The sequence below is a fragment of the Sylvia atricapilla genome, chromosome 21 (assembly GCF_009819655.1).
Source record: "Sylvia atricapilla isolate bSylAtr1 chromosome 21, bSylAtr1.pri, whole genome shotgun sequence".
Classification (NCBI taxonomy): domain Eukaryota; kingdom Metazoa; phylum Chordata; class Aves; order Passeriformes; family Sylviidae; genus Sylvia; species Sylvia atricapilla.
In genome coordinates this window covers 5083414-5097376 of record NC_089160.1, presented here as the reverse complement: position 1 = coordinate 5097376, position 13963 = coordinate 5083414, and the positions used below count along the sequence as shown (strand labels likewise).

At 44.9% G+C, this 13963-nt stretch overlaps 1 protein-coding gene across 1 annotated transcript in view; it reads left to right on the top strand.

The window, feature by feature from the left end:
- The window catches only part of MAMLD1 (mastermind like domain containing 1), an 80919-nt gene extending 67185 nt beyond the window's left edge, over positions 1 to 13734 (top strand). The window contains exons 3-5 of the mRNA XM_066334051.1: positions 9748 to 9894; positions 11169 to 11250; positions 11550 to 13734. Of these exons, the coding sequence (XP_066190148.1) occupies positions 9748 to 9894; positions 11169 to 11250; positions 11550 to 12565 (1245 nt within the window). The 3' untranslated portion in view covers positions 12566 to 13734. The remainder of the gene's footprint in view (positions 1 to 9747; positions 9895 to 11168; positions 11251 to 11549) is intronic.
- The last annotated feature ends 229 nt before the right edge of the window (positions 13735 to 13963 follow it).

Genomic DNA, 13963 nt, shown 5'->3' with positions numbered 1-13963 from the left:
AGCAGGACTTGCAGGAAGATCCCAAGATTTTCACACACAACTACCTCAGCTGGTCTTTTCTTTTTGTAAAGACAAAACATGGGGCTGACTTGTCCCAGCACCAGGCTCTCTTCACACAGCTCCCAGCTGGGCACGGAGGGATTCTCCAGTTGCTGTGACGTCCAAAGCTGTTGCAAGCAGAGTTTTTTGAGGACTTAAAGGTCAAGTCACGGGATCATGGGGCATGTAGGTGGGACATACTGCACTCCACTGGGCTGTGCAGCCAGGTTAGAGGCCTTGGGGGACCATTACAGCTCTGTTTAGTGTTGTTCTCCAGCTGTGGCCAGACCTGGAGGAGAGGTGCAGAGAGGAGAACATGACAGTTACTTGTCTGTGGAGTGAAGCAGGAAAAGCCCTTCCAGCTCTCACTAGAGAGGAAAGCAGCTCTGCCAGGTCTGGGGTCATGACCCCAGGGCATGGGAGAGGCACATCTCAGGGGTAAACCCTCACATTGCCTCAGGAGATTTCCCTCATTCCCCTTTTCTGGGAGAAACTTGAATTCCTTTTGGAGGGACACTGAGACAGGGAGCAATGGAATTGTTTCCCCATAGTCACGTGAAGAATCTCAGCATGACAGAACTAGAAACTGGAACTGGTCATGTGAGCCCAAGTCTTCAGGAACGGCTTTTGTCCTGTGACTCAGCAATGAAACAAACTCATTGTTCAGGATCATCTCCTTTAGAGGCTCGGGAATTCACCTGTAATGATCCCAGCTTCCACTTCTCCTTCTGCCAAATTGCATGCTTACAGTCTCCTGAGCTCACCCTCCACTGTGTGTCCAAAGGGATCTTAAAGGCTGAACTCCTCCGAGTCCTGAAGGCACAGCACAGGGCCAGGGGTGTTGGCGAACACACCTCCAGTTTCTTCCTGTCTTCTTGCTGAGGCTGTTAGAGACACGCAGGTAAAAGCTCACGTGGGTATCTGTGAGGCAGATGGCTGAGTACAGCAGAGCCTGTCTCAGAATGCACCCCTTCCACCCAGTAATGAACTCTCCAGGTGCCAAAAGATAGGCACCTTGTGCTGGAGATCAGAGCCAGGACCTTCAGCCTGCTGTTGCCAGCATCTGCAGGCAGAGATCAGACCCCCGGAGCTAATGCTGATTATTCTCAGTCACTCAGTTATTCCCTGTTTCTTTTTGGTGGTTCTTTTGCAGGTTCTCAGTTTAATTTACCCTGCCTTTTTGTTTTGTTTTCTGGGTTTGGTTTTTGCTGTAATCCAGAACAGCAGTCTGTGCTTCAGAGAAGACGCTCCAGAATTTATGGCAGGTCATATCTGACCCGCGTAGAAATGCCACGTTCAGTTTTCTTGGTTTTTAGCTTGGAATATTGTCTGATGCACCTGAAAATCTTTCTTTACTGGTCTGTTGATTTCGATTAATGAACCCACATACACCTAGTGATGTTTTATTATCACTCACCCACTGTATGGCGTTCTAGCAGCTGGTAATTTTTGTGCATTGACTGCATTTTTTTTTCTGCTTGATAGAAAACAGAGTTGCTCCAAGCATATGATAATGCTGAATGGGGGGATCCCAGCTTCTGACCCATAGCTAATATCCTGCAAGTCACATGGAGCTACTGGGGATTCTTGAGCTGCAGCTCAAAATGCCTGTGTTATCAGCAAATAAACACCATTAATTGCTTCTAATATGACATGCAGTGGTTAAATGACAAGATCCTTATTAATATGTGTGTATATCTGCCTTTCAGTGTGTATGAGGGGGAGTATGAAGTGGTAAAATTATTTAAAATTAGTAGGGAGTATTTACAGGAAGACATAAAGAACTGTCTGTTGAGGAAAGCAGCATTTTATGTTCTTGTTCTGGTTGACCTTGCTCCAAGGACAAATCAGAGCTTTATGAAATGAAGCTGCAGATGGCTAGTCTCAACTCTGTAATAATGAAATGACACAAGAAAAAAATGAGACATCTACAGTTTGTAAATACAATCTGAATGGAAGGGGGGAAAAGGGATTTTTTAAGGGGAGACTGAGTTGACTTGGTTACAACAGTTCAGCTTCAGGTGTTTTAATAATAATTTCCATTTAAAAACATAATGGAATTGCTCCTTGTTCCCCATACTCAAGGTCACCTTAACACATTTTTCATTTTTAACGTGTCAATATCTTGGTTTTAAAAATTTGATCATGAGGACTCCCTAGTCACAGCCTTCTTTGTATCCATTACTTTAGCATATTATTGATCACTGCATTTTGTTTTGTAAGTTATGGTGGCGATTTTTGACATCTGATTGGGCAGAGGATCTGATGAAACCCTTTTTAGATGTTGGACTGGTTTCATCTGTTAGGAAAGAGTAAAGGGTGTGAGAAGTTTAATACTGAAAAAGTGATGTGATACTTTTGTGTCAGAGCATGCTTTGTTTGTGCACTTACATGAGAAATCAGGAGTAATTATGCTGGGTTTTGCATGTGGGGAGGTTTTCATGCAAAGGGCTTCTCAGAAGTTGTTAGGCAGCCAACTGCTCTTGAAAGTGAAGAAGACTTGGGCATCTGCCTCTGCAAATTGATCCTTTGCATGACAAAGAAAAAGAAATTAATGGAGATGTTAACTTGGAGAAAGCAAGGGGATTTTCAAAACCTCAGTGATCCAGACCAACCCACTGCCGTTCACAGAACTTTGCAGAAATGGGCAGGTAAAGAACTGATCTATCCCATTAGCTCGAGATTTTCTGACTTCCACTTTGTTGGTGTGAAATCTTCAGTATTTATCAGATCTCTTCTGCTCTCCCTAATACATAAATTCACCAGCCAGTCATTGCACTTCCCTGTAGCAGCTTCTGCTGGGTGTTGAGCTAACTTGACTCCTTTGGAATCTCATCGACACCTCTGAGAGCATGACTGGACATAACACAAGGATTGCCTGAGTCAAGCCACTTTACAAGACACAAGATGGTGTAGTTTGTCATCACAGCTAGCACAACCTTGTAGAGACAGGCAGAAGGACTCCCAGCCGAAATTGGGTGAGATAAATACAGTTTTAGATTATCTCATTCAATTTATAGGCAGGCTGCCCTCCATGGGAACAAGAGTGTGGTGTCAAGGGTTGGAGAATCACAGCAGCTGTACAACCCAAATATAAATATCTGTTCTGTGCAGAGAATTCAATTTTGGATCGTGACTGTGTGTTACACAGAGAGGTACAAAACACCAGTCCCTGCATCTTTGGGTGTGTACCCAGAAAAACAGTAACAGACACAGCTTCTGTCAAAGGCTGCTGGTGTTGGATGGGTCTGGCCCCAGAGTGCTGCTCTCAGGTGGAAGATGAGTGTGTGAACACTGCAGGCACCCAGGTCCCAGTTCCATCAGTCTCCCTGAGAGGTTTGCCTTAGATTTGCGTGGTGGATCAAAGCTGTTCTCCAGCCTGCCTTCACCCTTGGCCTGGGAGTTTATCTGGGCCAAAGGGAGCTGCTGTTGCTGCAATCTTGATCACACCTCTTTACAAGCACTGCAGTCCCTGGGAAGTTGTGTTTGTCACACACCAAACTTCCACTCCTCAAGCTCTTGGCTGCTCCCAAAGCTGTTTCCCATGTTCCTTATTGGTGTTACCTTACTGGTAACAGCATCACAGCCTGATTTCCATATGCCTGCTAAAGGATTCATTTTTGTCAAAGAGAAAAATCACTATTGCAATAACTCACTCTGGATTTTTTGTCTTTTTGTTGCCCTGGTTGCTGGTTAAGGACATGTTTTGGTGGGTGAAACCAGCTCTGAAAATATTGGTAAATTCTTTGCACAAAAGCTTTATCTAATTAAATTAATTTTTTAAGAGGAGAAGTGGAGTCAGTTCACATCTTATTAGAATTGTGGGTTCATTTTAAAAGTACTTTGGATACTTTGATGGAACTTTGTTTTGTTTTGAACAGCATGAAGTATAAGAACAGCTATAGGGAAATCAGTGTTTCATCTGCTTTGCTTGAAGGCAGGAAGAAGATCCTGATAAAATTGCTAGCCAGATGTGGTGATCTTGTCACTGCTCCTAGCCAGGAAGGAGGACTGCCTTTCATGGAAACTGTACATGCTCATGCTGTATAAAAAAACCCAGAAAACTGAAGAGATTTTTGTTTTTTTAACAAAACCATATACCCATGGATCACTTACAGTCTTCAAACAAAGCCTTTTCCTGACTGACAGCCTCCAAGATAAGCTTAGAAACTTGAGTCTGGCAGTATTTCACATGCTTGTGTATCAAGTAAATGGGTGAAAGATGGGTAAAAAAAAAACCAACCAGCTCCGCTGAACTGCAGTTTGTTTTATCAATGTTCATACATTGTGCTAAAGCAAACACGCAAACAAACAGAAAGCTTTGGAGCATTTTTGAACTGAAAGGCTGTTTTATCTTGAAGAGCATCTCTGAATTGTGAGCAGAATAGAGGAGGGAAAAAAAAGGCAGAAAACTTCCAAAGAGCAGATGGAGAGTTTTGTTAATGGCAAGAAGCACAGGTAACCCCAGACTTCCACATGAAGCACAAGACAGTGGCATCTCACAGAAATCACACTCCTGAGTGGGCTGACAGGATCCCTTTGAGAAACCTGACCCTGCATTTTGTTTGCTTTATTTGTATGCATAGGTCACTCTATCTCAGCATCTAAGTGCATTAACAGCTGTGGAGGCCCTGAGCTGCCTTTGTGAAGGTGACATCGAGGTTTCCTGTGGGGATGCACAAAGTCACTACACACACCACGTGTGGCTTCTGTGTAATTCTAAGTCCTGAAACTCTTAAAACCATGAAGTTAGGTGAGACAGCTTTAATGCTGTTGGTGTTTTAATTGCTTAGTCTGTAGTGTTTGTAGCGTGGTTGTGCCCAGAGGTCTCAGTCCTGGGCTTCAGGGCAAAGTGCTGCCCAAACTTGAACTCCCACCAAAGAGATGCAGCACCAGCTCCTGGATGGAAAAGGATGTGTCAGGGGGCAGGTGGGAGTGCAGGGAAATGCAGGGGCATTAGTTTGAAACTAGTATTTGCATTTTCTCAGCAGAGTAGAGAACTCCTTGCATGTAACAGGTGTTCTTAAAATACAGAACAAAACTTGGTTGAAACTTCACCCCAGCCCTGGGGAATAGGTGTTCCTGCCATGAGCATGGATCACTCACGAGTCCCCAGCCCAGGAGCCAGGGCCTTAGGGCAGGGCAGGGGTGGCTCTGCTCAAGTCCTGTAGCCATGGTTTTCTAGTTGTTTCTTGTGTTTCTTATTTACTATGTGATATCGTGGTGAATACTTCAAACTAATTTATCTTTGGTTGCCAAAAAAAACCACCCCAGACCTGGTGGAAAAAGCAGTTTGTCCCACCTCGTGTACTTGGAGCAAACATCCACCCTGAGTGCCCCATTTCCTTTGGTCTTTGGTTTTCATGCTGTGGCTCATCTCAAGAGCCCTTCTGGTTTAAGCTCTGACATCCCTGGATTCAGCTGGATGCCCCATTGGAAGTAGAGGGAATATTTCTCAAATCAGCAGCATCTCTTGAAATGGAATAAAATTTTTAAATTCAGGTACTAGACATATTTTAATTAGCCCCTTTAATTAGCTCTTTTTTCTGTTCCTCCACCACTGCTAATGCTTTCAGTTAGGAAGTGCAGCTCTTCCTCGACTCTGCAAATACCTCCTGAAATTTGCAGTGCTGCTTGCCTCTCTCAGAGTAACCTTGCTGTGACCTGGTTATCTATTAGAACCACAAAGAATTCAGTCTCTAATTAGTCCATCTGTTAACTATTCAAATTCATGACTTAGTTTTATTGTCTGAGCCTTTAACATAATGCTGAATGGTCTCACCTGGCAGCTTATTTCTTATAAAGCAAATGTGCCTTTCCAAGAGCCATTTTGGTGCAGATAACTGTCTTTTCAGCATTGGACAAATGAGACTGTCTAGCTGCCTGCAGTCCCCTTCCTGCCCTCGCTGAAATAAATTGTACCTCTCCAATAGCTCTGGGCTTAAGTCAATACAGTTTAACATGTACAATTTCTTTGTTATATTCTTTGGAGTTAACACCGTAAGAGCAGATGGGAAAGTTTAATAATGATAAATGAGTTTAATGTTTTCGCATAGTCCTAAAAAAAAATGAATGCTCTTTATTAAAGATTAGAGGGTTTTTTACATACTTGCCAAAGAGTGATTACAGCTCTGGTTCAGATCCTCAGAAAGTCTTGCTTTTAAATTCCTTTTGGACTGTTTGTTAATGAGGATTCAGAGGAATTAGGGGCCATAAATTTACTCTTTCTTGCTTAAGTGAAGCCACAAAAGTGATTACTGGATATATCACGAAGTATTGAGGACTGAAGTTTGTCAACCACGCTCACACAGGAAGATTCATCTCCACGCTTCTTTGCTGCAGCTGTGCATTTTCTGTGTAGTCAGATGATGGAGCTCACCAGTGGATTTTTGGAAGGATGTCAATTCATAACTGTAAATAGCAGGGCTCACTGAACGTTTGCAGTGCCATTCAGCAGTTTGCTGGAGCAGACCCACGCCGGGTGCAGTGACCAGGGGTGTCACTGGGCTCTGCAATGCCCTTCACAGTCACAGGCAGTGGCTGAGCAGTGACAGGAGCATGGCACATTCCTGCAGGCCTGGAGACTGGCTCTGCTCTTCCTGCTCTCAGAACTAGTGCATGAGACACCAAGTCAGAGTTGTGTCGTTTTCCCCAAGGCCTTTCTGAGCAGAAATTGCCCCATTGGGAAGCCCAGGGAATGCTGCAGGAGCTCTGGACCTGCTGTGACACTTTGCCTGGCAACAGGAACACATGTTCTCAAATGCACTCTGCAGGATTGAGTGGTGTGCCATTTAATTGGGAATCCTGCCTATTTTAATATGAATTTTGGGAGGGGAAAAATGGAGGAAAAAAACCCTGATACCTACATTCAAATGCCTTTTTTTTTTTTTTTTCTTTTTTTTTAAAGTCAGGGACTCAGAACCTCCCAAAGCTCTCTGCACCCTCCAGTGTAACTGCACAGCTCAGCCACACGGACCTTTGGGTGGGAGCACCCACTTGGAACATTCCCAGCTTTGGCACCAGAAACCTCTCTTTCCTAGACTTATAATGGGATAAATCCAAACTGCAGACGAGTTAAGATTATGGCTGCTTTGGCTTGGTTTTACTAGGGGAAGGAAAGTGATTTTTCTTGGGAAGTGATGAAAAGGAAAAATGTTTAAAGTTCATTAACCTTTGGTACAGATTGCAGTGTCCTTTAGACTACACCGTAGCTATTCTTAGTCATGACGTGCAAGTGGTTATTTTTTATTGTATAGGAATACAGTAGTTCCCACTAGTGGTGAAAAGAGAGAACTTTTTCTTTTTCCTTTCTGTTTTTCTTTTTTTGTCTTAACCTAAATGTGAACTCGTAAAAGTCAGGATTTCTAATTCACTCTTTGGCTCCTCATCTATGCTATTTTGTCCTAATTTCCCCAAAAGCAAACTGCATATCTCTAGATTGTTTCTTTACTGGCTAATTAAGTGTTATACAACTTGGCTTGGAAAAAACTCGGCAACCCATTCGGTGTATTTGCAAATGAACTTTGCTGATTGTCATTATTGCTATAGGGTGCCTGCAGAAAATCCCATATAATTAAGCAGTTGTAGTGCCACAGCACAAGAGCCGCAATTAATAATGTGATTTACACTTCTTTACCATTAATAATATGGAAAAATCAACATTATTTTCTTGATGCTGTTTAGGAGAAATTAGAATGAGGTGGACATGATTAGGAAAAGAGACTTTAATGTTATGACTTGTTAATGCAATAGCCCAGAGCAAGACATCAGAATGATTGTCCTTGCACTAAAACTCCTTTGCTTCAGTAAGCACAGACCCTCTGCACGCCACAAGACAAGTTTGGAGGAAATTGGATAGATGGCAGGGATTTTGGTGCTATGAACATTTCAGCGTCTTTCATGTGCAGAGTACACAAACTGAATCTCTCCACTTTCAAATATTCCCCCAGAGGCAATCTGCATTATTCAAAGCTTAACTGTGGCTGCAGAATCCTGTCTGACATGAAAGCAGACTTCCAGCTTAAAATGAACTTTCATATTTACATCTGTAGTAAATCATATTTACTTTTTTCCTCCCCTCCTCTTTTTCCGTGGGAGAGAAGGAGTAAAATGGGTAGGAGGGAAGGAGGAGGAGGAGAGATGTCCAGCAGAATTGTAAGCAAAGCACCAGTAATAAAATCTAGTCTTATGAGACTGCCCATGAATAGGAATGATAATGAGAGCAGTGATGAGCTGCAGGTTTGTGTCTTTTAGTAAATTATCTAGCAGGCATTTACATTTCATCAATTGTGCTTTTGCATAATAGACCAAAGTGCTACAACAAAAGGAGGCACCATAAAAATGAGTAATTTCAGTGACCTTCTTGGTAATCCCTCTTAGAAAGAATGTCTTGGAAGGAGTTGGATGATTCCTCATGGTGGAGCCTCTGGAAAGGTGCCCCAGGCTCAAGGAGCTTTGCTGGTGACAAATGCCTTCCAAGGCTTCCTTCTGGCCACTCTGAAACATGGCTCGTATCCTGTTTTCTCCATCTGAGCCTCCTTCTAATTGTCAGATGTCAGAAGGCAACAACCATTTTCTTCTTGCTTATCTCCTGATAACATTGATTCCCAAACAAAGGATGTGGGCTTCCATTCTGAAAACAAAGGAAGCATGGCCCAGCTAAGGATGCTGGATATAATATACATACTTCTCCCTGCCAATAATAACAAAACATCATAAATAATATAGAAGCTGGATGTGAAAACAGAGAATGGGGAATATGCTTGTGCTGCTGTTCCTGGGTACAGCACTCACAGGATCTTGGCCTTAGTGAGGCCTTGACTTCTTCCCTCCTTTTCCTCTTGTATTCTTCCTTGAATACCTGACAGCTCCTAAGTTATTTAGAACTCAATATTTTTTAAATTCTTTTTCCATTCTGGCTTGTGTCTTCACCATGTTCTGGTAAATATTTTTCTCTCCCTCCCCACGTACTCTTTCTTTGGAGGCAAGAGCTCAGCTGTCAAAGTCAATTTGGATCTTTCACTGAGGATTTAGAAAGAGGCTGGTTTGTGCCAGGCAGGAGCAGGGCTCACTGTATTTATTATTACTGAGTTGTGCCCAGGCATGACCTGCCCTTGCATTTCTGTATGTTCTTCTCTCCTTTCACAGTGACCTTTTCTTGTTCATCGTCTTGAAACCCACAAGAACCACTTCAACCCCAGGCCCACATCTTCCTTATCTCTATGGGCCCCAGGTCTGATGGCACCTTTTCCATTCCTATGCCTTTAGTTTGCTCTTTGACCGTAGGTTTTTCCTTTACATTCAGATGCCAAATCCTACCCTGATGCAACTTTCCTTTTTTTTCCTTCTGTCTTTCAGTGTAACAGTTGGAGAAGTTGTGAGAAATGTATGTGATGCTTTACTCACACCCCTTCTGCCAGCCAGGCAGCCCAGCAGTGGTAGTGAACGGATCTCTGTGGCCTTGGGCTACTCACGAGGAATTTTGGATTAACCTTTAGCTTCTTTCACTTCTCCTTGTGCTGATCCTTAGAAATCAGAGCACTCCCCCACCTCTCACTGTAACACGTGGGGCCGTGTGAGTCCAGGAGGTGTTTTGGCCTTGGGACAGCTGAAGACTGAAGAGAGGGCATCAGCAGAGAAGATAAGGTTTTCTGTTGTTACCTCCCTGATGAGATTAATATTTTATTTTTTCCCCATCTTCCTTGGCAGGATCAGAACGCTGGAATTGTTGCCAGGTTGCAGGAGCCAGGCTCCATCCCGAGCGGCGGCTCCGTGCCGGCCCCGGCCACCGTCAACGGCTACACCATGAGGAACCACCTACTGAAGCAGCAAATAATGAAAAGGCAGCTGATGCAGGTAAGGTGCCCAGTGCCTCTGTGGGCTGCTCTGCTGTCCTCTTCGCTGGGAAGGACAGGATTAACTGGAATGAGGAAATCACCAGTCAGCAAACACTAAGAGTGACCCTGGAATTGCGAGGCTGAGTCAGACTAAGGCAGTGGTGAGTCTAGGGAGAGGCCAAGGCCAAGTGCTGCTCCGCCAGAGTGGAGTGCAGATCTGCCTCCTCATATGCAAGGGAAGGATTTGGTCACCTCCATATCCCTGACATCACTTTTGGTCAGCCACAAACGTGGGAGGGAAGATGCAGAGAAGGGAGGCTTGGAAAGTGAGTCAGCCCCAGAGAGATGTTCTCCAAGCTTGCCTTTCCCTCTCTGGTTCCCTGGGGATTTGGCAGAGCAGATGTTGGGCTCCAATTTGTCCAGGACTTGACTGGTCTCTCTAAACAACAGAAGCCCTTGGAGGGCGTCTGTTTGCAACAGGCTGTGTGGGGAAGCTTGGATGGGGAAATCCCACAAATGAATTGGGTAAAGCAGCTCTGACCATGTGCCTCTGACTTTCTGAATGTGCTGCTGGATTTGGGTCAAGGAGGCTCATTTCTGTGGATGGGAAATGAGATGAGAAGTAGCTCAGTAAAACCTTGAATGAAGTCCTGTCCTGCTCCTTGATCAAACTCCCTTTCAAACCCAACTCTGCCTCCTGGCCATCACTTGACTTCAACTTTTTTTGGGCCCCTCTAACACAGAGGGAGCTCCACCCAGAGAGCTCCCCAGGTCACAGCTGCTGCCCACAGCAGGGATGTGAGTGCAGTGGTGGCTTCTAGGGCTAAATGGGAGATTCAGATCAGGTCACCTGGAGCAGCCCAGCAGTGCCTTGCTCAGGGAGCACCTGCTGTGGATCCCTGGCTCCTGTGTGCTGGTCAGAAGCACACAGAGGGATGGTGCACATGGGCAGAGCCTTCTGAAGAAGCAACAGCACACTTCACTCACAGGCTGGTGGACACAGGAGTCTCCATGTTTGTCCAGCTCCCCTTTGGCTGCCTGTGCAGCATCTGCTGAAGGTTGCAGTTCCCAGTGCTGAGCTGGCACTGCTGATCAGGATGCCTTTGCAAGAAGGGGAACGTGAGAAATTAAGATTCAGTCTGAAATGAGCTGTCTGGGCTGAATCTCATCAGAGTAGGGGGGTAAAGGGTGTATGGGATAGGTTGTTAATGATAGTGGCTACACTTCAAATGTCTGCTGCTCTTCTGCTTGTCAAGAGACTGCAACTTCACTATTACTCCCCTTGTTTTCCAGGAAAAGCAGAGACAAAACATGCTGGGAGTAACATCTGAACAGAGGAGCTTGTTTGCAGCTCAGCAGATAAACCAGTTCCAAGGTAAGGGAGGAAAGGGCCTGAAAATGGTCTGAAAATCCTTGAGGTGCCAGGGCTTGGTGTCTGGCTAAATAGAGACACTTAATGATTCTCTGCCCTGAATTAAAAGCATTTTGCATTTTATCACATATCATGAGATTCCCCTGTTTCCTTATGGCTCCAGTATAACTCTGTTAGAAAGAACACAAAGGAGGAAGCCCCTGTGACATGAAAAAAAAAGACAGAGCAGCAGTTTCTAAAGGTTTTGCCACGTTTCTAGGGTGAATCTGTGCTCACCAGCTAACGTGTCTCTTTGTCCACAGCCGTGCAGCAGCCCATTGCTGCTGACTGCAACCAGGTGATCCCAGCTCCTCCATCCAACCACCGCATGCTGCCCTCCAGCCCAGCCATGCTCCAGAGCACCCTGGGCTCTGGCATGGCCTCAGCCACGGCCAGCCAGAGCAGCGGGACCATGGTGATGATGCCACACAACCCTGGCAAGCAGCAGCAGGGGATTTTCCCACCTAATTCTGACTTTAACATCCCGCTGAGGCCGAGCCAGAACTCGCTGGGCATGACCTCGGGGTGCCAAACTGTTCACAGCCACTCCACTGCGAAGGCGGGAATGCCGATGGGAGGCTTCAGCTCCGGCTCCTTGGCAAACCACTCGGCAGCACAGCAGCACCTGAGGCAGCCGAGCGTGCCCAGGATCCCCAACGTCTACCCCAACTCATCTGCCCAGATGTGGACGCCCACTACTGTGCCAAGGATGCCAAATCAAAGCCAAATGGATAGCAGCCTGCAGCAGTTTCCTGGGAACACGGTGTTCTCCAAGCAGAGGCCGGGCACACCGGCTCAGGCGTTCTCCCAGCAGGCTGTGGTGCCCCCAAACCAGATCGCTCCCGGCATCCAGGTCAGGCAGATGCAGAAACTGAGCATGGTGCAGTCTGCCCAGGGCTTGAGCTCAATGAGTAATCAGAACTTGAGACACAATTTAACCAGGGGACCGTTGCCAGCTATGAATGTTATGAAATCGGTGCCCCAAGGAGTGTCCAGTTTTAACCACCTCAATCCTGCTCCAGGCCTTGGCCCACCGAGCTACCCTTCCACTGGGCAGCCCGACGCCTTCAGCAGGATGGGCAGCACTGCTGAGCTGCCCCAGTATGACTTTGTGTCCCAGCACAGCAATTCCATCATGCCTGCCAACTGCAGCGACACCGACTTCCTCGACTCTCTCATGAAGAACAGCAGCAGCAGCAACGACGAGGAGTGGTTGAACAATCTGACAATGATAGATGACATTTTGGGACAGCACGCTCAAAGCTCTGGACACGTTTAGCTGGGAGAGAAGCAGCCTCGTTGTAAATAACACACATATGGCTTTGAACAGAACAGACAACCCGTGAAAGCCACTGCCTCGTTCAATACTGAGGGAATAGACTCAGCCAATTCTTTGCCTGCATCAAAGTTTAATATTGGCAGTTTTTCAGATGACTGTATATATTTGAATATTTTGTAAATTATGTTTTCCTAAACCTTAAATGTAGAAGTATTTATACTTCTTTGCTGGACTCCCTGTAAATAAATCTATAGCATAACTTTTGGTTTTATTATAGGGATTTCATTATACCTTGTTATAAATATGCAAATAATATTGTTAGTTTCAGTAATACTGTGTATTACAGCATAAAATACTTATGTTTTTGACATAACTTAACACATGATCTAGGGGTGTCATTGCAACCAGACTAAGCAGAAATCAAATGTGGCATCTATTCTTCCATATCAAGAGAAAAGATTGCAAAGTTGCATTAAAAAAAAAAATAAAATCCCTGAAAGAAGCTGCTGATTCCTTCGTCGCTTAATCTTGCAGACCAAACCTGGGGCACAGGTCCCATCCAGGCACCCAGTGCATTCAGGGATCAATTTGTCAGATCCTGGGCATGTTCTCAGCTTGATACACTCCAGCAGGTCGCTGTGCCACTGACAAGGTGCTGGTGCTCCTGCAGGGAGAGTGTGCTCGTGCCCTCCCAGCTGCTGCCAGCTGTGTGCCTGGGGTCGCAGGCTCAGCGTGCTGTGGCCACACTGGACAGGAGGTGCTGGGCAGGCACTGCTCACCCTCCAGTCACTGAACCCTTCAGCAAAAAGGTAGCTCTGGTTCGTGCACCTCTACCATGTATATTTGTAGTGTACAGGTGATTTGTTCCTGGTTTTAAGGCTTTTCATAATTTCTGTTTTAATGTAAGACTTTTTTTCAGGGGAAAAGTCTATAAACATTAATAGTTAATTTTTGATGTTTTTCTGTCAGCTACTATTGTCCTCTGTATATTTAAGAGTCTGTTTATAAAAGATTCGCTGTACTGTAAACTTCTTAAAATGTTCATACTTTGTGTAATCATATTTTAATAGTCACATCATACTTCGCAATACATTTGTAATATAACGTCAGCTTCAAGCACAGAATGTTTTTTTCTTCATACCATAATAAACTGCCAGGGGAAAATTGCATATCTTTATGTGCTCATTTTTCAGCTGCAGTGTTTTGTACCCACAGATACTTGAATTAATTTGATTTGTCCAGGATGCTACAACGTCAATCTAATAACATGTACAAATGCATGTGTGCTGTTGGTAGGAGCAGTGGGCCAGACAGAGAATTTAAGCAGGCTTTAATTTTATTTTAAGGTGGGATTGCTGAGGCCCCCTATCCTTTTCAAGTGTAATTATAGGTGAATGT